General features: G+C 52.3%; 1 protein-coding gene, 1 long non-coding RNA gene and 1 other non-coding gene across 8 annotated transcripts in view; 2 read left to right on the forward strand and 1 right to left on the reverse strand.

The window, feature by feature from the left end:
• LOC146396919 (uncharacterized) overlaps nt 1-7,879 on the reverse strand; it is a 14,599-nt gene extending 6,720 nt beyond the window's left edge. The window contains exons 1-3 of the long non-coding RNA XR_014827409.1: nt 7,705-7,879; nt 5,616-5,902; nt 3,951-4,062 (exon numbers count right to left, since the gene is read on the reverse strand). This is a non-coding gene — a long non-coding RNA (uncharacterized LOC146396919). The remainder of the gene's footprint in view (nt 1-3,950; nt 4,063-5,615; nt 5,903-7,704) is intronic.
• On the forward strand, nt 5,873-5,982 carry LOC146396920 (U6 spliceosomal RNA). Its single transcript, XR_014828633.1, has one exon. It is a non-coding gene; the product is annotated as a U6 spliceosomal RNA (small nuclear RNA).
• Nucleotides 7,211-23,002, forward strand: part of CDHR1 (cadherin related family member 1) — a 24,007-nt gene continuing 8,215 nt past the window's right edge. For 2 of the 6 annotated variants that reach the window (XM_084996399.1, XM_003133094.5), the window contains exons 1-12: nt 7,211-7,349; nt 8,007-8,102; nt 9,021-9,166; nt 9,989-10,039; nt 11,258-11,347; nt 12,828-12,914; nt 14,299-14,415; nt 15,523-15,666; nt 17,352-17,430; nt 18,744-18,844; nt 21,668-21,871; nt 22,374-22,526. In XM_084996399.1, the coding sequence (XP_084852525.1) occupies nt 7,295-7,349; nt 8,007-8,102; nt 9,021-9,166; nt 9,989-10,039; nt 11,258-11,347; nt 12,828-12,914; nt 14,299-14,415; nt 15,523-15,666; nt 17,352-17,430; nt 18,744-18,844; nt 21,668-21,871; nt 22,374-22,526 (1,323 nt within the window). In that variant the 5' untranslated portion in view covers nt 7,211-7,294. The remainder of the gene's footprint in view (nt 7,350-8,006; nt 8,103-9,020; nt 9,167-9,988; nt 10,040-11,257; nt 11,348-12,827; nt 12,915-14,298; nt 14,416-15,522; nt 15,667-17,351; nt 17,431-18,743; nt 18,845-21,667; nt 21,872-22,373; nt 22,527-23,002) is intronic. The other 4 variants (XM_084996400.1, XM_084996397.1, XM_084996401.1 and 1 more) reach the window with 2 other exon arrangements.

Raw genomic sequence — 23,002 nt, forward strand, 5'->3', positions numbered from 1 at the left:
CTGTGGTGCAATGGGATTGGTGGCGTCTTGGGAGCACTGGGACTCAAGTTCAATCCCTGGCCTGGCACAGTAGGTTAAGGATCCTGCATTGCTGCAGCTGCAGCTTAGGTCTTGACAGGGGCTCAGATCTGATCCCAGGCCCAAGAACTCCAAATTCAGCCAACAAATACAAAATAAATAAATAAATAAATAAATAAATAAAGATTTGGGGACAAAGGGGAAGTGGAGGAGTTTCAGTCTGGGACAGAGAGAGCCCAGAGATAAATGTTACCAGATATTTAGAATTTATCCTGAGGACAATGGAAAGCCAGAGCTTTGTGTGAGCAGGAGCGAATGCAGGGGGGCCATCAGGAGGAGATGGAATGAGCTGGGCAGGGAGAGTCTTATGAACAAGGCTATTCCAAGGCTGTTGGGGACCCTAAGAGGTTACGAGAAAACCCAAACACCTGGAAGTGACCCTGTGTTATAAAAGTGGAATATTCTGTTGCCTTAATTTATTCCTTGAAGAATCTAAACATATTGGCAAGTTCCAATAGCGTCACTAGAGAAAGCATCCAGTCTCCATGGCAACTAAAGGGGCCCCTGCTGCCTGACTGGCTGGGAACCCTGGGGCAGCTGACAGTGCAAGGCTTTCCAAACAGACTTGGGCTCAAACGATGGCTCTGTCGCATGCCCACTGTGTGACATCAGGGAGGTCAGATGGTAGGAGAAAATGTCCCAATAAAAAGGTAGGAAATAGAGACCCCGGCCATGATGACTAAGCAAAGTCCAGCCAACTGCCCCAACCACCCCTCCCCCACATATATGCTTCTGTAACGTTTGTTGCTTCCACAATTACAACCCTGCCTGTTCTCACTCCCATCCAACCAGCCAAGCATGGACCCAGAAGGGCTAGCCTATAAAAGCCTTGTGAAACCCTTCCTCAGGGCTCAGACTCTGGAGAGTGATCTCCTCTGAGCCTACTGGCGTAATAAACCTGAGTTCTTCAACTCTCCAAGTGCTCACTTGGTTTCTCGCCAGGTAAAAGAGACGCTGGAGTTGATACACTGCAGCCACAGGGCTGCTGCTAGAGCTGACACACTGCAGCCACGGGACTGCAGGCAGCTGCTGTAACAAGATGACCTCTCAGAGCCTCAGTTTCCCATCTGGAAAATGAGGCCACCACGCCTATCACAGAGGGCTGTTAGGGAGGGGAAATGAGGAAATAAGAAAAGGCTTGCTCTGAAATAGAAGCCAAAGAGTCATCATGGATCTGCTTCCACCGAACTAAATAGATCCAGGCCTCCTCCCCTCTCCACTCCTGTTCAAGACAAGGGCCTCCAGGACCAGTTTCATCCCCAGCGATCACAGAACCTCCACTGGGCACCACACACAATTTACAGCCCTGTGTGCCCACTCATTCTGCTGATTCATTGCCAAGCTTATCTCTGGGCAAACTGTCCAGGGTAAACCAGTTTCTGGGGCCCTGCTGTGGTCATGTCCCTGCTGGTTAATGTTCATGCGGGACCCCACACGTGACTCCCCCAACTGACTCTGCAGACAATGGCCCTGCTGTGGAAGCCTCATAAAACTTCTAGGATATGGGTGTGTCCAGCTACCTAGTCTGGTCTCCCAAGTGGTGGCTGGACCTTGCCTGTTTACAAGCAGCCTGGTCACATGTGGCCAGCTCCAGAGGCAGCTGGCAGGCTTGTTATCAACAGCTTCATCTCTGGAAGAGGTCTTTCGCTTATCTGCTGTTTAATCTATCACACTGCCCTGCCCTCAGGCATTGCAAAGTACAAACAAGAGGGTGGGAAGCGTCAAATTACAAGATAGCAGAACTGAAGAGATCCTTTTCCACACTGAAATACAACCATTTTGCTTGCTCAATTCAATGTTTAAATACGCTATGGATATGTGTGTAGCAGTCGCACCACTCCCTATTGCATATCCCTCAGCCATCTGACACAGTTCCACATCCTGGCTGGCTCAGCAGGCATTTCAGTGTATACCCCTTGGCTATTCCAGTCTATAGGTTCATGGATGGATGGAGGATGAGGGAGCATGTCAATGGCCTGCAGAAGGTCAGTCATTGACTAGGACTTAGGACACAATCTTAATTCATTCACTCAGTCATTCAGCCAATCAACAACTGTTCATTAGGACCCACTGTGGGACAGGTCTGATAAGGATACTGAAGCAACCTATTCACGAAACATGGTCTCTCCCCTAAATGGTTCATGACATTTTTGTGGGAGACACCAAAGCAGAGAGATTACAGCACTAAGCTCTCCTAAGGGCCCTGTCAAGGTCCCAATAGGGAGCACTTCTGTTTGGTGCAGAAACATGCCAGAAGAAAAAAACTTTCTGGAGAAGATATTATTTGGTGTGTCCCCTACCCAGGTGGAGCCATGGGCCAGGCTGAAATAGCAAAGGAGACTACTATGGGGTAAAAAGAGGCAATGGCAGGGCTGGAGTTTTGCCCACCTGTGTGAATGCCACAGTGACCAAGAGCCAGCATTACAACACAGAAATCCCAGACAATGGGTACTAGTCCCAGGTATATGGGGACTGGGGGAATAAGTGGCATCCCCAGGCTCCTACAGAGTCCCTCAGGGGAACAGGAAGGGCCTTAGACAGATAAGAGGAGGAATCCCATCTCCATGTCAGAGAAATCTGAGGCAGCCACCCTATACCTGGCCTGGACACAGCCAGGGGACAGGGATGGCCATATTTCAGAGGTGATAGTGTCTAGGACTCCCCAGCCCCACAGTTGAGCTACTAACCCCACAGCCCATCACTGTGGGGAGGGACTCCCAAATTCCAGCTAGGTGGGTACACTTGGCCCAGACTTTAGGACCTCAACTGGGCTGGGATAGGTGGAGCCTCACAGTCCTGTCCAGAAAGGGTACATCCCCCAAACCTATGCCTTCATGTGCAGTACCAGATCCTATCCTGGATCACAGCTTCCCTGTCATAAGAAGTTATTTTATTGGACTTGGCAACTGCACAGAGCAGCTTGGGATGCTGAGTACCAGGGCAGACATCAGTGTGCCAGACCGTCTCATCCCAGACATGTGGGGCAGAAGCAGGGTGCTGGAGACCTTCCCTGTCCGCCTCCTAGATCAGCATCATTAGGGAGATGAGCCTGAAAGTGGGCACCTGCTGCTCAGCACAGCCTCAGCACCAGAAGGAACTCAGAGAGTTCTGTGCCCAACCTCTCCTGGTGCAGGTGTGCATATATGACCTCGGCATGCATGTTTACGTGAGGACACATAAGCCATTCATTGGTATATAATTGTGCACGATGGATCTGCAAATGGGACTAGAACTCAGATGTGTCTTTGGGAAGCTGTGTGAATGTGCATGTGTGTGTGTACATGGGCAAGGCACTGTGGGTTAGCACACTCAAGTAGATCAGGGTTGAGCAAAGAGGTCATAAGAGCCTAGGTTGGCATATTGGCAGATGGGGCTAGAATACACCTGCCCAGGCTGGCAGCTGCCACTCAAATTCCCACTTCCTAACCACTGGACCATCTGTTGTACATCTGCCTCAGAAAGAGCTGTTGTAAGTCTGCCTGAGGAAGAGCTGTCAGAACCTGACCTAGAGAAGATGTGATCTGATATTTCACAGCATGTTCCTTGGCAAGGAGGTCCAGGGGAGAGGGAGCTGGTCACCCTGCAACAGTGATGGGCATGTGGAGGACAAGGTGACAGGTGTATCAAAGGCTGCCCAGGGTCTTTGGGAGAAGACCAAGCCCTACATCTCATGGCAGGTGGAAACTTCCTTCCCAGCTATGAGAAAACGAGCCTTCCAGGGAGCTGCCAGACCCTCAGTACCACGAGATTCAAATCAGGGTCCAAGGTGAGAACCTCCATAAGAACTGCCATTTTCCTATGTTCGCAGATACTGTGGGGACAGGGGAACCATTTAAGGTGACCAAATCATCCCAGTTTACCTTGAAACTTACTGGGTTTAGCATTGAAAGTCCCATATCCCTGGAAGTCCCCTCAGTCCCAGGCAAACCAGGCTGCTAGTCACTATAGCAGATCTGAACCTGTACAGCTGAAGGTGGACAGTCTCTTTAAGAAAAAAATATAAAAGTACAAATATAAAGTTAGGGCTACGGAACGGACATGTGAGAAAGGGACTCAGGACTGAAGCCTCAGGAGGTTCATGGTCACCTTCCCCTGCCATGGAAAGAATTTCGACTATTTCTGCAGCCAAACCAAACTGGGTGTGAACCCAGACTCTTTCCCTCACTGGCTGTGTGAGCTTGGGCAAGTGACTTACACTCTCTGTGCTCTAACTTTTTCCTTTGGAAAGCAGAGACAAAAAATCATCACCCATCTACCCACCCCCACACACATCACCCATCTCCATTTCTCTCCAGTGCAAGTCTGTTGACTGAGTGAACTGAGAAGTCAAAAGTGCCAGAACCACTGGATGAGATGGAGATGGGCCCAGGGAGAGATGGTTCTTCTCAACACATTGACACTTGCCCCAGGAATCCCTGTCTCTGTCTGCAGCTCACCGGGTGATCTACAGCAAGCTTCAGTCTCCTCCTCTCTGCACAGAACTTGTGAAATGTTTGCCCTTGCTTTGTTCCAACATTTTGTGACACCAAGGATGCAGAAATATCTGCAATTCAAAGTGCATTTTTGCAGCAGACTCACGGGTAATAGGGAACAAACCAGTGGTTGCCAGTGGGGAGAGGATTCCCTTTGGACGTAGGGCAAGATAGGGGTAGAGGATGAAGAAGTACAAAGTAGGAGTTCCCATAGTGGCACAGTGGTAACGAACCAGACCAGTATCCATGAGGATGCAGGTTCGATTCCTGGCCTCACTCAGTGGGTTAAGGATCTCGAGTTGCGGTGAGCTGTGGTGTAGGTTGCAGATGTGACTCGGATCCTGAGTTACTGTGGCTGTGGCTTAGGCTGACAGCTGCAGCTCTGATTCGACCCCTAACCTGGAAACTTCCATTTGCCCTAAAAAAAAAAGAAGTATAAACTATTAGGTATAAAATAAGCTACAAGGCTATACTGTATAACAAAGAATTTAGCCAATATTTTCTAATAACTATAAATGGAATATAACCTTTAAAATTGTTCATCACTATATTGTAAACCTACAACATATAATACTATACATCAACTATACTTTGATAAATAAAATTTTTAAAACATAAAAATAACTATTATAACCTTTAAAAAATAAATAAAATGCATCTTTCCAGCCAAAGGGTCAAGCCCAAGAGGATCAGTGAGAAAGGTTTTGGTTAATTGGGCCTGGAAATTGCCAAACACTCTGTTCATTCATCTTCTTGACCTGATTCCCTAACTCTTGCTAACAGTAGGTGGAAGAGGGCTGGCCCAGGGGATGAGGAATGCTCTGCTCCTGTGAAGGCCGTTGGGGGAGGAAACGGGGCTCCAGACAGGGAGGCCTCTCCCAGGAGCATAAAGGGGTCCTCTCTGTCTGTGTACACACCATTCCAAGGGCATCCTGGAGAGCGATCAAGCTTGGGCCTGAAATGTCCACCCCATATACTCTGTGAATATAAGGGGGACAGGCTGCTTCTTTAAACAGACTCCTTTGTCAGAGCAAGAAGATGAGGGTTCAGCCCAGGGAAACTTACCGGCAACAAGGAAGGCTCCTGAGCTTAAGTGCTTCCCCTAGTTGTCAGCACCCAGGGCCTCCATGGCATTTCTTTGCTTTGTCTAATAATCTTCCAGGGATGGGGAGCTCAGGCCTTCTGGGAAAGTCCATACCTGCTTGGCCAGCTTTGTTAGCAAGTCTGTCCCAGGCTGGGGCTTGAATATGCTTTCAAATGATTCATCTTCACAAGGCTTGAATGGGTCTATTGCTCCCCCATGGTCAAGACCAGGCAGTGGGGCGCTTGCTTCAGCAGCACTTATACTAAAACTGGAACGATACAGAGAAGCTTAGCATAGCCTCTGAGCAAGGATGACATGCAAATTTGTGAGCAAGGATTCCATATTTTTCATTGTAAATCAACTATAATAATAATAAAAAAAAACTTTACCCCCCCCCCTCAAAAAAAAAGGAAGAAGAAGAAGACTGGGCAATGGGGATGGGGAGGGAGGCTAGCCTGCTGCCTGGTAATTACTGCCTCCCCGCTGAGCAGAGACTTGAAGGCCCTTTCTGCTGCCCACCACACACATGGACCCCATGAGTGATCAGACTAATAACTGGACCCTCTGGGAGAGCTGGCCCTGGCCTGGGAGGCAGGACAAGAATGGGTTGAGAGCCCTCTGCCCAGAGAGGTGATCCTGATCACCCCTCACCATTTGCCCCTTTACCTACCACAACCCTCCTTTTTGTCTTTTGATCTTACCCCTAAAACCTTCAGAGGCACAATCCTGGAATCTACAGATCTAGAGGGAATTTATTTGGATTTTGTTTGTTTGTTTGTTTGTTTTGTCTTTTTAGGACCATACCCTGGCATAGAGAGGTTCCCAGTCTAGGGGTCAAATCAGAGGTGTAGCCACTGGCCTTACCACAGCCACAGCAACAGCCAGGTCCAAGCTGCCTCTGCTACCTACACCACAGCTCAAGGCAATGCCAGATCCTTAACCCACTGAGAGAAGCCAGGGATGGAACCTGCAGCTTCAAGGTTACTAGTCAGATTCTTTTCCGCTAAGCCACAACCCGAACTCCTCTATTTAGATTTTTAAGGCCATGCCCTCCCCAAAGCGAATCCACCCCCTTTGCTGCTCTCATTTCTCCTAGAGACTAGAGGGAGCAATCCTCCTATGCTGAGACTGGCCTGTTTCCCAGTCCCTGTTTTCCTGGCTGGAGGGCTCAGGTTCAGAGAGAGGACAAACTCAATGAAAGTCACACAAAAAGTTCATAAAAAGGGAAAACTCCTGGGGAGTTCAGTCCTACCAGAACCGCGGGGACTCAGAGAAGCCCCAGCTGGGGGCCCTTGGCTCCTGCGCTCCAGACCTGGGGGCAGGGGAGCCAGATCCGAGGGGAGTACCCTAGTCCCTCTCCCCCCCTCACCCCCCCTCACCTCACCCTCACCCCCACCCGCTGCTTGGAGCCTGTCCGCTCAGCTCTGTACCCACTAATTGGTCTCATCAGGCGGCGGGCGGGAGCGCTCCCGAGGCGCGGATCCGAGCCGTGTCATCCGCTTAGCGCCCTCGCACCATCCTGCGCTCCCGCCCCGCGCCCCCTCCCGCCGCCGCTGTCGCCCCCACTGTCAGCTCTGCACTTGTCGCCAGCCCAGGGCATGCTCCGCGCTCAGGCGCTGGGCCTTGGCTGTGGCGAGCGACACAACCCGCCGGCAGAGATATGGGGCGCGGCCCGCGGGCCATACTGGCCCTGGGACTGCTATTCCTCCGCCTGGGTGAGTGGCCGCAAGGCCCCGCGGGCTCCGTTGGGGATGAGGGGATGGGTACTCGCTCCACCCGGGTGGACCCAGAGACAGTTCTGGACCTTTCACTTCCAGAGTGGGGCTTGGGATGCGGGACAAGGACCGGGACACGACGCGGGGTGGGGAGGCGGGGAGGGAAGGAGGCGATTCCTCCAGCTGCCTGGCTTGGCTGGGAGAGGGGCACTCCCGCTGCCGAAGCACTTGTCCAGAGCCGGTACTCTGGAAACTCCGGATTGGGGGCCGGCCCCTCGCTGCCCTCCACTTCTTCCGAAGGAGGCTCGGAGGTTTGACGGCTGCTCGCGGGCTGTGGGAGGGTGTCCCCACTCACCGTGTGACCTTGGTCAGGGCACTGCCCCTCTCTGGGCTCGGTTTCCCAGTCTGTCCGTTGCTGAGGCTGAGACTGGCCCTGCCTGTATTCCAAGGGCCCCAGGTGGTGCGTGTAGCGGACCAGCCCGAGCCCAGCCCAGCCCAAGCTCAAGGGACTTGGTGGCGGAAGGACCCGGTGGGCGTGCCAGAGTCAGGGAGGGGAGTACGCGCCTGCCCGCGGGTGGGGCCAGAAGCGGGACCACGCCAGTGGAAAGATGTCCCTCCGCGTGTCCGGGTATCCTCTGTTGTGTGTTCTCTTCCTAGCCCAAGCCAACTTCGCCCCCCACTTCTTCGACAACGGGGTGGGCAGCACCAACGGAAACATGGCCCTTTTCAGCCTCCCGGAGGACACCCCTGTAGGTAGGTAGCCCTAGTTCCCGCCCAGCATAGCTCTCCCAGAGGGGCGGCCCAGTTTCCCCTGGACACAGGGACCAAACCCGTGACTCCTGGGAACCTATCCAGACGCAGCTGATCGCCAGGCTGCGGGCGCTCCCAGGACGCCCTGTTTGTGCTCTGAATTCCCTGGGGCAGTTGTAGGAAAGGAGGGCACAACAGCCCTGGAGACCTAAGCCCCGCCAGTCCTGGAGACTCAGCTGCGAGCCCAGGGACTGAGCCGACCTCAGACAGCCAGCAGAATTCCCCACCCGGGGCTCCCTTACCCAATGTGTGACCCTGAACAAACTACTCACCTCCCAGAGCCACAGGGCTCTAGGCTTAAAAAACGGCCCAAGAACAACCAAGTCGAAGTCGCAGGGATCCACAAAGAGGTGGGGAGAAGGAGAGGGAGGGGAGATATTGGCACATCTCTCCCACCAGGTCTGGGAACCCTGAGCAAAAGTACCTACTGTGCAGTGTAAAAGAGGCACCTGCTCAGAATTCCCTGAAGAACTAATTCAGGTGTGGGGAGCAGTGCTGCTCCTGCATTACCTCTGGCCTTAATGGTTCCTCTTTTTCCCCTCATCCTTCACCCCCAGAGAGCCCCCAGTCTTGACTCCTGGGACAGGAATACTTCCCAGACAGAAACCCTAGAGGTTGGCCAGCAGTCCTGAAGCTCTCTGTCATCTGCAGTGTAGATTGCAATCTGTAAAGTGGCAGACACTAACATCTAACTGATAGTCCTGAAGAGTAAAGAGTGGGAAGCACCCAGATGGGATGGGGCCAGCAGTGAGTGCTCCACTTAGGGCTGGTGCCAGGGGTTGAATCCTTGGTCCTGAGCAGCTGCCACCTTTAGGGGAAGTTGGGTCCCAGATTCTAGGTGTCCCCTCTGTTTCTCTTCAGGCTCTCATGTGTACACCCTGAATGGGACAGACCCTGAGGGAAACCCTGTCTCCTACCACATCAGCTTTGACCCCAGTGCTAGAAGCGTCTTTTCTGTTGACCCCAACTTTGGAACCATCACCCTGGTTGAAGAGCTGGACAGAGAGGTATGGAGACGTGTGTGGAGCATTGCCTGCCAGGTGTGCAGACAGACCTCTATGGGCTGGAAGGGGCCCTAGAGAGCATCCTTGTAGAGGTCCTATAAGTCACAGATAGCAGATCAAGGCTAGAAAGACTGGCTTACAGCACAGGCCTAAGTTTGGTAAAACTCTGCCCCTCTGTGCCCTTTGAACCTGCGGGTGACAGGGCATGGGCTACATTTCCCTTGTGAAACCCCATACCAGGCTGGTGGAACAGGTACCTGGACTTCAGCTGTGGGATGCTGCCAGCTCTAGCCTCATGGCATCTCCACCAGCACAGAGAAAAGACAAGGTGGGTGTCAGAGACAGGTATGGGGACACAGCAAAGAAGTTGGCACCCCTGGGGACATCAACATCCTTCCTCACTGAGGTTCCACTGTGTCCTGAGGAGGGCTTGAGACCCCACAGGTGGAATATGGAGAGGCGTGGGCAAGAGAAGGAGGAGAAAGTGCAAATTTTTTAAATTAAAAAAAAAAGTTTTTTTAACCCTCTTTCTGAATCTTCCAGCACACTAGTTAGCATCTCTCCTCATTCTAGCAGGGGTGCATTTTCTGTTGGTGCCTCAACAATCCCTCTGCGTTCATGAGAACCCCTGATGGGCTGAGTCCCAAACAAGGTCCCAAGCACAGCCAGAGGCCACTTTTGGCTGCTCACCCGGCTCCAGGGCTCCCTAGAAATGCCCAGGCCTCCTCTGACATGCTCAGTGGGGGCAGGGAGAGCTCCCCTCAGCCTCAGGGTTCCCATGGTGCCTCAGACTCCTGAACGGTCCCCAATCCTTGTACTTCACAGAGGGAGGATGAGATTGAAGCCACTATCAGCATTTCTGACGGCCTGAATCTGGTGAGTTTGCACTCCAGCCAGCCCCCTGGCGGCGCGCAGCCCCCCAGGTCTGAGCACAGTTCCACCCTGGTAGGGGGAGCTCTTGGCAAATCCAAGCTAAGGTGCAACAAGATCGGGCCCCAAGACACTCAGAGAATGGTGGGGGAGGAAGAGAAGGAGAAGGAAAGAGAGTGAGACCCAGTCAAACCCAATGCTTCTGACAGAGCACACCCACATTCCTTGAGCGGCATTTCCTCAAACCTGCTTGCCCATCCATCTGCTCCAAGCTGGCGCTAGCTCCAGCCCATCACCCAAGCTGGGCGCCTGGACCTCTCCTCCCTCTCTTCCTTCCCCAAAGCCTCACTTTGGCCCAGCCCTCGTCAGTGCTTCCCAGATAATCACGGGGCTCCCCTCTCGCCAAGGCTCCAGATCCCAATCCACATGTGGAGCCATCACTGCCCAACACAGACCTGGCCACATCCTGGCTCAGAAAGCACTAGCAGCTGGCCCACACTGCCCTCAGGATGGAATCCAAGCTTCAGTCTGGCACTCAGGGCCTCCCACTCTCAGGCTCCATCACCCATATTTTCTCCCACATTCACCTTAGCAGCCATCTAGCCCTAAATCTGCTCAGGTTCTCTGAACTCACTAAGTGTTTCACTCATCTTTGCCTTTGCACACGTTGCTCCTTCTTCCTGACACACTGCCTTCCCACTCCCCCAGCTTCCCCTCTCGCCTGACAGACTGCTGCAGACCTTGCTTCTCACACCTCTGTGAGGGCTCCCTGATGGCCTTCACCTCAGGCTGGGTCAGGTGCCTCTGCTCAGAGCCTCTGGATGCAACCACCAAAAGTGATGCCTTTACCTAGGCTGGGGCCCATGGTGCACCCGGGTGGCACAGTGCAGGCCCCTGCCCTCAGTGCCCAGCTTATGCTGTTGTCACCCTCCGGTTTTTATATGCTGATCTTTGCCCACCACTCCATCCTGCAAAATTCACACCATCAGATTGTGTCTTCTGTCTCCAGGATGGAACACAGAGCTTGGCACCAAGTAGTTATTTAATGCTATGTATTGAGTGAATGAATAAAAGAGGGAAGGAAGCAGGGAAGGGAGGGAGGGAGGGAGAAAGGGAAGGGAAGTGAGAGGAGGGGACAGAAACACACACCTGGGGTGTTAGAGGACTGTCCCTTTATCACCCGAAAGTCACCGCCTCAACACCTCTCCCCTTGCTCCTTCTCAGGTGGCAGAAAAAGTCACGATTCTGGTGACTGATGCCAATGATGAGGCACCCAGGTTCATCCAGGAGCCCTATGTTGTCCAGGTTCCCGAGGTGAGAAAGGGGCCACCAGGTGGCGCCGATGCACTCCCACCCCAGGTCCATGGCCAACAGGACTGGGCATTGGAGCCCCTCTATCACTGGCCACCCTGTGGAGGGACTTTCACTTCCACGTACTCCCCTCACCTCCTTGCCATCCCCTCATACATTCACTATTATTCCAAAGAAAGTTCATTTACCATTTTCTATTGTCATGTACTCTTATTATGGAAATGTGAAGTATACAGAAAAGCAGAAAAAAAGAGTTTCAAAAATCACCCTCAATCCCTCCACTTGAGACAACATTGTTAAATTTTGGTCTATTTCTTTCTAGTCATTTTCATGATTATAGGCTCCTGTTTTCTGTTTGTTTTACATAGTTGTGACCATGTTAAACATATGCTTTCCGTATGCTATTTTCAGTAAATTTATAACACAAGCATGTTCCTCAGTAAATTGTAAAGTTGGGGTAACTTTTTGTTTGTTTGTTTGTTTGTTTGTTTGTTTGTTTTTGCTTTTTAAGGCTGCACCTGTGGCATATGGAAGTTACCAGGCTAGGGGTTGAATCGGAGCAACAGCTGCCAGCCTACACCACAGCCACAGCAACACCGGATCCAGGCTGCACCTGTGACCTACACCACAGCTCACGGCAACACCAGATCCTTAACCCACTGAGTGAGGCCAGGAATCGAACCCGCATCCTCATGGATCCTATAGGGGTTCCTTAACCACTGAGCCACAAAGGGAACTCCCGGGGAAACTAACATTTTAATAGTTTTCCTTGAGTGCATATTCCGGCTTGAACTGAACTGACCTTTATATTTGGGTTTTAAAGATGCTTTAAATTTTTGCTGTCATAAGAAACCTCAAACTCTGATCAAAAATTTCCTTTTCCTTAAGTGGAATGGTTTCCTTCAGATATAATCCAGGATTGGAAATTAGTGGATCAAAGCATGGGTGCCTGTGAGGTGTTGCCATATCGATTTTCCAGAATGGCACCTGTTTGCCTCTCCTGTAGGATGTAGGAGAGGGTTTGTCTCCTGGTTCCTAGCCAACACTGTGGATTCTTAGAGGTTTAAATGGTTACTAATTCAGTAGGAGAAATATATTCATTCTGGCTCTAAACTGCATGTTAGATCCCTGGTGATGCTGTGATCCCTGGTGATGCTGAATTTGTCCAGGTTTACTGTTTATAGTCATTTCATATTTAAACCTTTTGTCTATTCCATGTCAGTTTTTGATTTGCTGACTCCTGGAAGCCATTCTCAGCAGGAGGATGTCTGTTTCTCCTCTCCTGCCCCGACTCTGACTCCAGTGTGTGTTCTCCATCAAGGCCCCTCCCCTTGTCCGATCCTCCCTGGGTCAACCACCACCTATTCGCCTCTTTTTAGCCCCTCACTCCCCTGACCCCACCTCTCCGTGCCCCCACACCCCAGTTCCCTGAGCATCTGTCACTGCTCCTGGGACTGACCTTCTGTGGCTGTGACCCCCTCAGGACATACTTGCCGGGAGCAGTATCGCCAAGGTCCATGCAGTGGACAGGGACACAGGTTCTGGAGGGAGTGTCACCTACTTCCTGCAGGTAAGGTCAGGCACACAAGACGTAACCAGAGGAATAGGCTAGAGGGGACACCCAGGCAGTCCCCACCTCCATCACCAAAGCCCTTAGGTCAGAGCCTCAACTATTCCCAAAGATGGTCAGAGATGGTGCCTCAGATCCCAATGAGGTTTTAGTAAATGCAGGTATGGGATGGACAGGTGGGAACATGAGACTGGCCTGAGCAGAAGCCATCTTCCCCTCCCTTGCCCATCCTGGCTCCCTCTGAATTAGCTTACTCCTCTCCCTGATCTTAGGATTCTCAGCTCTCTGCCCACCAACCCCTTCCCCAAGAGACCACCTGGGCACCTTGTACCCACATAGTAAAGGAAACATGTCTGGGAGTTCCCTTGTGGTACAATGGATTAAGGATCCAGCATTGTCACTGCAGTGGCTTGGGTCGCTGCAAAAACCAAAAAACAAACAAACAAAAAAACCTGTCCAGGCTTAAAATTGTCAGTAAGAAAGAGGGCAAAAGGGTGACTCTCAGAAGGAGCAGAGCTGTGACACCCCCACTCTCCCCTGTCCATTCTTCCCACCCTGTCGAAGGCAGACACCACCCCCTTTCAGCACCTCCTGCTCTCCCAGGCTCCTCTAGAACCCACTGCCCTCCTTCCTTCAGCCTCTGTTTCCCAGCATCACCTCTTCTCTCCACATTTAATCACTTGCTCTCATAGTTTTCAAGGCAGTGCAGTTCAGTGGCTAAAAACACAGGTTCTGGAGGAAGCCCCTGGACTGCATGGGTACCAGAGAGACCTGCCCCTCCACTTGTGGGGCCCCAACTGTTATCTGACTTTCCCAGCTCAGTTCCCTCGCATATAAAATAGGAAGATTGTTGCAAGGATCAAATACATGGAAAGCTCCAAGAACAGCTCCTGACACAGTGACTCTTCTTCAGATTGAGGGTCACCTCCTATCCCCATCCGACCCCATGGCCACCCCCCCAAACCAGGTGTTGCCTGGGACTGGCCCATGACCACTTACATGATGGGGTTAGAAGTTCCTGAAGATTCCCTCTGTCATTGCGCTTTTCAGCGACACCTGTTCTGCTGACATTTCCAACTGCTGGAAACTCCAGGCCACAGCTTAGCCTCAAGGGAGCTCAGTGGTTTTCTAGCTGAGCAGAGGACCTGATGGAAGAGAACGCCTTAGCTGGCTTGAAGTGGGGTGGGGGGAAAGCCCAGAGTCTGGGAAGGGGGCCCCTGGGGGCCAGAAAACCTAAGTGCCCTAGAGTTTGAGACTCAGCCCTGAGGCTGGAGTTGCTGGGACACTGGACGGTGAAGACCCCCCTTTGAGTAAGCAGAGCAGGCATTCCTGGGGCCATCCTGGGCCCCTCCCCAAAGCCCAGCCCACCCCCTCGCTCTTACAGAATCCACACTCCACCAAATTTGCCATGGACCGCCACAGCGGTGTGCTGCGCCTCCAGCCTGGGGCCACCCTGGACTATGAGAAGGCCCGGACCCATTTTGTCACTGTGGTTGCCAAGGTAATAGAGAGGGGGGAGTGGGAGTATCCAGGCTCTCCTCAGCCTCCATCGGGAGAAACTTCCCTGAGGTTGGAACAGTTAGGTTCTACAGTGGAATGGGGGCAGCTTGGGAGGCAGAAGTTATGATGGGGTAGGGGTGGGCTGCAGCTGCTCGGAATCTCTGTTGAGTGGACCTCGCCCAGACGTGGACATGCTCTCCAGGGAGCCTAGTGTCTGCAGGACGGAGAGGGCATATTTCCTCCTGGGAGAGGGTGTGGACCCCTCAAGACTGACAAGCCAGGCTCCCCTCTGAAGGACCAGGCAGCCTTGCCTAGAGACTCAGGCCCCTCAAATCCCCCACAGCCTGACCTCTGGGCACCTCTGTTTCTCTGCCCAGGCTTGATCACCCCAGCTCTTCCTCTCTGTGTGACCAGTGACCCTCACTGAGCCTTGGTTTCCTCAGTTGCCCACCCCGAGGCTTAACAAAATTCCTCATGTTTCTAAGTGAATGGTGTGGGATCTGCAGCTCAGCAGGTGCTCAGCCAAAGTGGCTGCTCTACCTCCTGAGGCTGGAAACCCCAGCCATCCCTCTAAGCCCCCATTTTGTTTTCCAAAAAGGTCCTTGCTCTTCACATACTGGCTCCAGGGCATCCCCCTCAGCCTGCCCCAGGAGGCTTGAGCCAGCCCTGCCTGTTGCTGGTTACTGCCTGAGGGCTGGCTTGCTGGGCACACTCTTCCATTGCATATGCACAGCTCAGCCTTGGGTCCTGGTCCTGCTCTCAGTAGTTCTTCAGGAGTGTTTGAGCCTTGGTGAGGGGTTGGGAAGGGGGAGATTTGACTCATGTCTCCTCCTCCTCTGCTAATCACTGGGCATGATTTCCCTCGAGAAAGACCTTACTCTCTTTCCAAAGGAATGCTTTTGAGCTCCTACTGAATACCCAGCATGGACTGAAGACCTTTGTGCATCATCTCATCTAATTTATCAAACACTATTGTGAGGGGAAATTATCTCCAGATGACACAGGAGCAAACAGAAATCAGGGAGGGAAGATGGCCTCGAGGCCAGTGAGCACATGAGCCAGATTCCACCAGAGTCTACTGATACTTTACTCTCTGATTCTTCCCCAGGATGGTGGAGGGCGGCTGCGAGGGGCCGACGTGGTGTTCTCAGCCACCGCCACGGTCACGGTCAATGTGGAGGATGTGCAGGACATGGCCCCTGTCTTCGTGGGCACACCTTACTATGGCTATGTGTACGAGGACACCCTTCCGGTGGGTAGCTACACCCCTCAGCCCAGTGTCACCTCCAGACGCCTCCTGCCCTGTCCCTCGTCCTGCCCACAGATGCCCCTGCTGGAGGGCTCAGCCTGGGGTCGCCCTCCTCCTGAAGGAGCCAGCTCTGGACTCAGGGGGCTGGCTCTGGACTTGCTCAGGCTCAGGCCACAAACAGGTCACTTTGCTTCCAGAAGTAGAAGGGGGAGGAAGCAGGTGCTCCTGTGTAGCATGCAGGCCAAGGCTGTGCAAGGCACTCTGCCCTCTTTAGACTTAGCCCAGTCCAGCTGCAATCATTAGCCCTTCAGCAGGGCTGAGAAGAGCCTGGGAAGAGAGGTGACGGTTTGGTTCAGGTGGGCCTTTCCCACACCTCCTACAGAAGGTGAGATTCCTTTGGCCTCCCCTCCACCCCACCCCAACCCTGCCAAGCTAGTAGCCCCTCAGACCAGTAGTTCTCCCACAGTTTGTTGCTGAATCACCATGACCCTTATCAAACATTGAACATGGGCCCAGCTCCAAGGCTGGCTTCAACTTGCTCCCTCTTCAGTGCAGTCTCTGCCCCCCTTCCCAATGTTTTGGCCTCTCAGGGAAGGTTCCAGTCCTGGCCTGGCATCTGAGGCCAGCCTTCCCTCCAGCCCACACCATCCTCTACTCATCTCCCCCCTCCCCCTGCCACCGCTCCACCTTTTTCCCTCTGACTGATGCCCCTTGTCCTTCTTGGTTCAGCCAGGCACCACTTTCCTTGACATCTTGGTTAAGATGGGAGCCCCCCAACTCCCATGCTATGCACACCCCTCTATGAGCACACCTCTCCTTGGGGTGAACCCATGTGTTTATGAGCCCCCAGCCACAAAACAGGCCATGACCTGACTCCACATGACCACAGCTCAACAACTCTCCATGAAATGCAATTGCGTTCTCAATTTTCACTTCCCCATGTTCTGATTATTCCCAATTTTACAAGACAATGAAAACACTTACTAAGGACCGCTCATGTGCTGGGCCAATGCTAAGAAACCCTTTCCAGAAGCTGGCAGCCAAGCGATGGAGATGGGCACAGAGAAGGGAGAAAGGCCGGGCTACCCCTGTGGGGGCTGCAGGGCAAGGCAGGGGAGGCCCAAACTGTCTTGCTGAGGAGCTAAGGGGGAAAGAGGTGCTGAGGGGAGATGAAGGCAGCACTCAGAGAGTCAGGAAGCAGCCTCGAGGACGGATAAGCCTCAAGGGCCTGAGTAGGAAGGTCAAGAGGGGGCAGTAGGCCACAGTCCAGTAGGGCTTTATGTGGCAGTTTCCCAAACCCTTCAAACGAGTCCCTCCCCCCAACCCCCACTCCTCCCCCAGGCCACAGAATAAAATCCTCATTCCCAGACTTTGCATTGGACCCCCTCTGCCTGGCCCCTCTCCTACCTCTCTTTGGGCCAAAGATGCATGGGGCAGCAGGGATGAGGCTGGAGGTTGAGAGTGGTATGTGGGGAAGGAGTCTGTATAAGAGGTGAGGAGGAGGCCAAGGAGGCCTGAGAGTCCCTGGGCAAAAAGCTCCCTGTAGAGCAGGAACTGGGCCACCCAGAGGTCAGGCTCTTTTCTTGAATCGGGGCGGCACCTCCCCTTTGTGATGGGGACAGATTCCTGGGAGGGCAGAGCCTCAGCCTCCCCCATGGGCCTCAGGCAGCCTCTCCTGTTCCCTCAAGGGCTCTGAGGTCCTGACGGTGGTCGCCATGGATGGAGATCAGGGCAAACCCAACCGCATTCTCTACAGCCTCATGAACGGTGAGTCTGGGGCTCAGTGCTGGGTGACCAGAATGAGATTCTCCCACATCTCTGGGTCCCAGTTTCCTCATCTACAGGCCAGAAGCACAAGATGCATGGAGAGGAGAGGTTGGGTCCCTCCAGGATGTCTCCTTGGGCACCTGCTTGTCATTATGTCCAGTAACAGGAGATGCTTTGGGCTAGGTTGGGGCAGGGCAGTGGTGGATAGTGGTGCCAATTCATGTTCCCACCCACTGTTGGGCATTTGCTCATTGATGGGAAGGGGTAGCAAGATTTCTCATGCTCTTTAAACTGCTATCTTTCTTTTCCCCCTCATTCTTTTAAATGTTTTAATGTGGAGCATGCAATTGAATTAAATGCAACAATGATTCGGCGTATCTCTAGTACTAGCCCTCTGTGTGGATGAGGAAACTGAGGCTCAGAGGAGTTAAATCATCCCAGTTTCCCACTGGGTTTGAACCTAAGCCTGCTGGCTCTTTGCACAACTGGGCAGCAACTGAGCAGGAGGAGCCAGCCCTAGGGAGGTTCTGTAACCCTCAGTAGCTGGTCCCCAAGGGGGCCAGGCCCCTCCCAGGTGGGGATGGGGACCACATCTGGTGCTTGGTAACAGTAAATGCACATCTCAGTGCTCTCACTCAGACACCATTGCCTCTTCCGCCCCTGTCCCTGGGATGTGCCTGGTGCCCAGTCCCCTTCCAGCAGCTCACGCACGTAAAAACCTGCCCGCCGTCCCACACAGCTTCTCTCCCCAGTCATGCAGACCCCCGGCTGCCTTCCCTCTCCTCCGCCACTGCAATCCTCCACTCAACCACCAGGTACCCACCCCACCCCATCTCCTCTCCTAGTTTCTTGACTCTCCCTCTACTCTTCCTTCTCCAGTCTTTTTAGTCTTCTTTCTCTCCCTCTCTCCTGTCTTCTCCCTTCCTTTCTCTCCTTTTCTCTCTCCCTTACCTTATTGGCCTCCCTCTATACCTCTTTATTTCTCTCTTTTTCCAGCACACACGCACGCACACACACACACACACGCACACGCACACGCACATGCACAATGCATGAGAGAAGCAAAGTGCTAAGGAATCTGGGACCCAGAAAGTGGTGAGTTTAAGTCCCAGCTCTGCACTCACTTTGTAACCTCAGACAAGTTACTTAGCTCCTCTGAGACTCAGTTTCCTCGTTGGCAAGACCCAGATGATACCTTAGAGGAGACAAATGAGATTACCCCTGAGGAGCGCAAGGCACCGAGCCTGGCACTACTCCCCTGCGCCACCATGTGGCCCTATTTAGAACTGCAGGGCACATCTCCTCTCTGACAGGGAGCGATGGTGCCTTTGAAATTAATGAGACGTCTGGAGCCATTTACGTCATGCAGAGCCCTGCCCAGCTCCGGAGAGACGTGTATGAGCTGCATGTACAGGTACCCTCCCTCTAGTTTGGCCTTCACCACCTTCTGGCCCTGGAAGATTCCAAAAGTGATGAGACCCAGGCTGCTCCCTCACAGCCCAGGGCTCACATTTTGGGGAAAGATCTAGATTTTGCTTCAAGGAGCACCTACAGGAGGTACCCCCTGGGCAGGGGGGGTGGCTGTGACCAGGAAGGAGGAGGTAGGAAAGAAGCAGTAATGCCTTGAACTTGGGTAGAACCCAGCCAGTGGAGGGTGGAGGGAACCAGCTGGAGTGGGGCAGGTGGAGGTATTGCAAACTAGGAAAGCCCAGTGAGCCCAGGTTGGGGGTGAGAGCACATGATATTTCAGAAGGAAAGTAAGGAGCCAAGTGGGGCTGGAGCCATGAGTCCACAGGTAGCAGTAGAAGGAGGAATACCTGGACCCCAGATGGGACTGGAAGAGCAGAGGCCCTGAACACGAGGTATGGGTTTTCCCTGCAAAAGGTCCGGCTTTGTCGACATGAAACCAGTGGGATTACACAGAGACCAAAATTAGAAGTCACATTGGGCTTAATGGTCTGCTCTTGCTGTCTTGAAGTTCTTAATGATTTTTTAACACGGGACCCATGTTTTCATTTGTCACTGGGCCTGCAAACTATGTAGCTAGTCCTGCCCCAGAGCAGTGAAGAGCCATAGGTTTTGAGAAGGGTTAGCGTCTTGTTAAAAGCTCACTCTGACTGCTCACTAGACCAGGGGGAGTCTCAAAATCAGAGAGCTTGGCGAACAAAGATTTCTAGGACCCACTTCTGAGGACAGGAATTTAGTGCGTCTAGACCCAAGACTCTGCATGTTTGGGGCTCCCAGGTGATTCTGGCACCAATCCCAGCTTGGCACTTGTGAACACCTATCCCAGCTCAGGTTTGGAGGGTACTGGACAAGAGGCAGAGAGGCAGAGCCGTCAGCTCAGGCGATAGATGTTGAGGGCCCATGAGGATGAAGGGAGGCAGAAAGGTAGAAATGGACAAACTGCAGACTAAGAAAGGGGCCAACTCTGCAGAACAGCCGTGAGTGGTGAAGAAGAAAGGAGGGCTGAAGCCCAGGGTGGTACAGTGCCATTAGGAACACAGGAGAGGAGACAAGTTGAGTAGAACAGGCATGATGCTTTTTGGTGCCTTGGAGACATTCAAGTTGAAACATCCAGACTTGACACTGCAGGTTTGGACTTCAGGAGAGACAGCATCAACTTACAGGTGTCTGTGAAAGGATGGGAGGGCATGAGACCACCCAGAGGAGGGCTGTGGGAAGAGCGGAGCCGCTGGTCCAAAGCACTGCTGTGGGAGCATCCCAGGCTAAGAGCGAGGAAGAGGGGGGAGCAGGTGAAGGAAAGATCAGGGAGTCAAGGCCAACCTGCAAAATGGAGTCACCTTAGCCGAAGGGACAGAGCACTTGGGGACAAGAAGGAGAGTGGCAGTGCCATGGGCAGCATGGGAGTCAGTGTGAAGTGTCTGAGTTGGGGACAGTCTGAGAATGGAGTGGGAGGCAAAATGTGTGAGCTTCTGAGAAAGAGGAGTTAAGAAGCAGCTGGTGTGGACAGAGTGGGGACCAGGAAGGGTAATTGGGGGGATAGGTAAGACCAGAGCATGCTCAAAGGAAAGGAGAAGACATCCTTGTAGGGCCTCATACCATATTGCCATATGGTTCATGAGGTGCCTGTGCACTCCTGGCCCTGGCTTGGAAGCCTGTGTTAATTGTCTGTTGCTGCATCTGGACACCTCTCTTCCTTGTAGTCTCCCCTTGGCCAGATGGAAACAAGGGCAGAACATGGCAACACTAGGGTTTGAACCATGTCTGGCTATAAAGAGAGGGCAGTGCAGTGAGTAAAGAGAACACTACCTAAGGGAAGGAGTCAGATCCTCCTAACATCTTCCTATTCCAGCTGTGTGACCCCAGCTAACCCCTCTTGCCTCAGCTGTAAAATGGAAATAGCAAGAGTACTTTATTCATTTCCTAAGACTATTATTAACATATTACCACAAACTTTGTGTCTTAAAACAACATATATTTATATCTTGCAGTTTCTGTGACTCAGAAGTCCTGGGTCAGCTTTGCTAGGTCCTCAGTGTCAAGGTCTCTCATGTGGCTGCCAACAACTTTTCAGCCAGGATTGTGTTCTCATCAGAAGACCCAAGTGGGGAAGGATTAAATTCCAAGCTCATATTGTTATTGGCAGGATTTAATTCCTTGTGGGCTGTTAGATTAAGAACCTCAGTTTCAGAGTTCCCATCATGGCTCAGCAGAAACAAATCTGACTAGCATCCACGAGGACGTAGGTTCAATCCTTGGCCTCACTCAGTGGGTTAAGGATCCAGCGTTGCCGTGAGCTGTGGTGTAGGTTGCAGACGTAGCTCAGATCTGGCGTTGCTGTGGCTGTGGGGTAGACCAGCAGCTGTAGCTCCGATTCAACTCCTATCCTGGGAACCTCCATATGCCGCAGGTATGGCCCTAAAAAGACAAAAAAAAAAAGTTTTTTTTCAGCTGTTGGCTAGAGATCACCATTAGTTCCATGAAACATAAGCTTTTCCAACATAATTCTTGCTTCATAAAAGCCAGCCAAAGGTGGAAGACGGTAAAAGATGGCAGACAGTGGAAGATGAAAGTTACATCTCTTGTAATCTAATCACAGTTGTAACTCATCATCCCTGCCATTTCTATCAGTTTGAAGTAGGTCATTAGTCCAGGGCACACTTAAAAAGAGGATATTGCATAAGGTCATGATCCCTACCAGGAAGTAGAGAATCATTGGGATCATCTTGGAGTCAGCCTGCCACTCATCCATAGCCGCCTATCCCCACCCTAGGTGACTGAGGTCAGCTCTGCAGGGACCCCAGCTGCCCAGGCCATGGTGCCTGTCACCATCAGGATCGTGGACCTCAACAACCATCCACCAACATTCTATGGAGAGAGTGGACCCCAGAACAGATTTGAGTTGTCCATGTATGAGCACCCGCCCCAGGGGGAGATCCTGAGGGGCCTCAAGATCACCGTCAATGACTCAGACCAGGTATGTGTCTCTGCCCTCCACCCTGCTTGCCTCCGCACTGCACCAGACCAAGTCCCCTCCTGACGTCAGAGGGGCCTGGCACGTCACAGAATGAATGAAGCAAGAGTGGGTAACCAAGAAAGAGAGAGGAGGGAGGGTAGATGATCAAAGACTAGTTGTTTGGCCTAAAGACATTCGTAATTAATTAAAAAGAAAAAGCCAGTTAAATAAAAAGCACCTCTGCGTCTGAGTCTCTGGACACTGCAAAGGTATCCTGTTGCCTCCTGTGCTCAGCCCAGGGCTAGGCCTTTTGGGCTTGTTTCCTTGCCTAGTCCTCATAGTCTACTCAGTCTTTCTGACTCTTGATCAAGTGCCCCCTCCCATAAAGAAAGAAGTAATAATACTTGCTTCCCAGGGTCAAGGAGAAGGCTCAAGGGAAGGCTCCTTGCAGAGCACGACTGTATCTTGAGTTTCTATTCTCATTCATCTTCCCTGTTTCCTCTCTCCAACTTCTGTTGCCCAGGGAGCCAATGCCAAATTCAACCTACGGCTGGTGGGGCCTGGAGGCATTTTCCGAGTGGTCCCGCAGACTGTCCTGAATGAAGCCCAAGTCACGATCATTGTGGAGAACTCAGCTGCCATTGACTTTGAAAAGTTCAAAGTGTTAACCTTCAAGGTGGGTGATGCTATGCACAAACCTGAATGGGGACGGCGGTGGGGGGGGGGGTCACAACAGCATCTGGATTCATTCCCGAGGGGTCCCTTGTCACCCTGCCCCACTTGGCCCTCCTCTTTCCTCTCAGTTTCGCTGCCCTTCCTGCTGATGTGGGGAGCAGCTGGGAGGAGAGAAGAAGAGTTATACAAGGACCTTCTCCTGCTGCTCACACAGCCTCACTGGGCTCCCACTTCTAAACTATGACTGTTCCCAGGGGTCTGAAGAAAAACTGATATAATGTGCCATTTTAATAGAGCCAATATAATTTGCCATTTTAATAGAGCAAGAGGAAAAACAATTTGATCATTGCGGCAGATGTTTTCTTGTATGCATTTGACGTCTCTCATCTATACGGTTAAAAACTTTAGCAGAAGGTGAAAAAATATTCCTTTGTATTTGCAATTATTTAAAATGATGAATACGTATCAGTAATGCAT

The sequence above is a fragment of the Sus scrofa genome, chromosome 14, assembly GCF_054392235.1.
Source record: "Sus scrofa isolate SSC_HxYL_T2T_F1_AM1 chromosome 14, Sscrofa_HxYL_maternal_Yorkshire_Landrace_v2.0, whole genome shotgun sequence".
Classification (NCBI taxonomy): Eukaryota; Metazoa; Chordata; class Mammalia; order Artiodactyla; family Suidae; genus Sus; species Sus scrofa.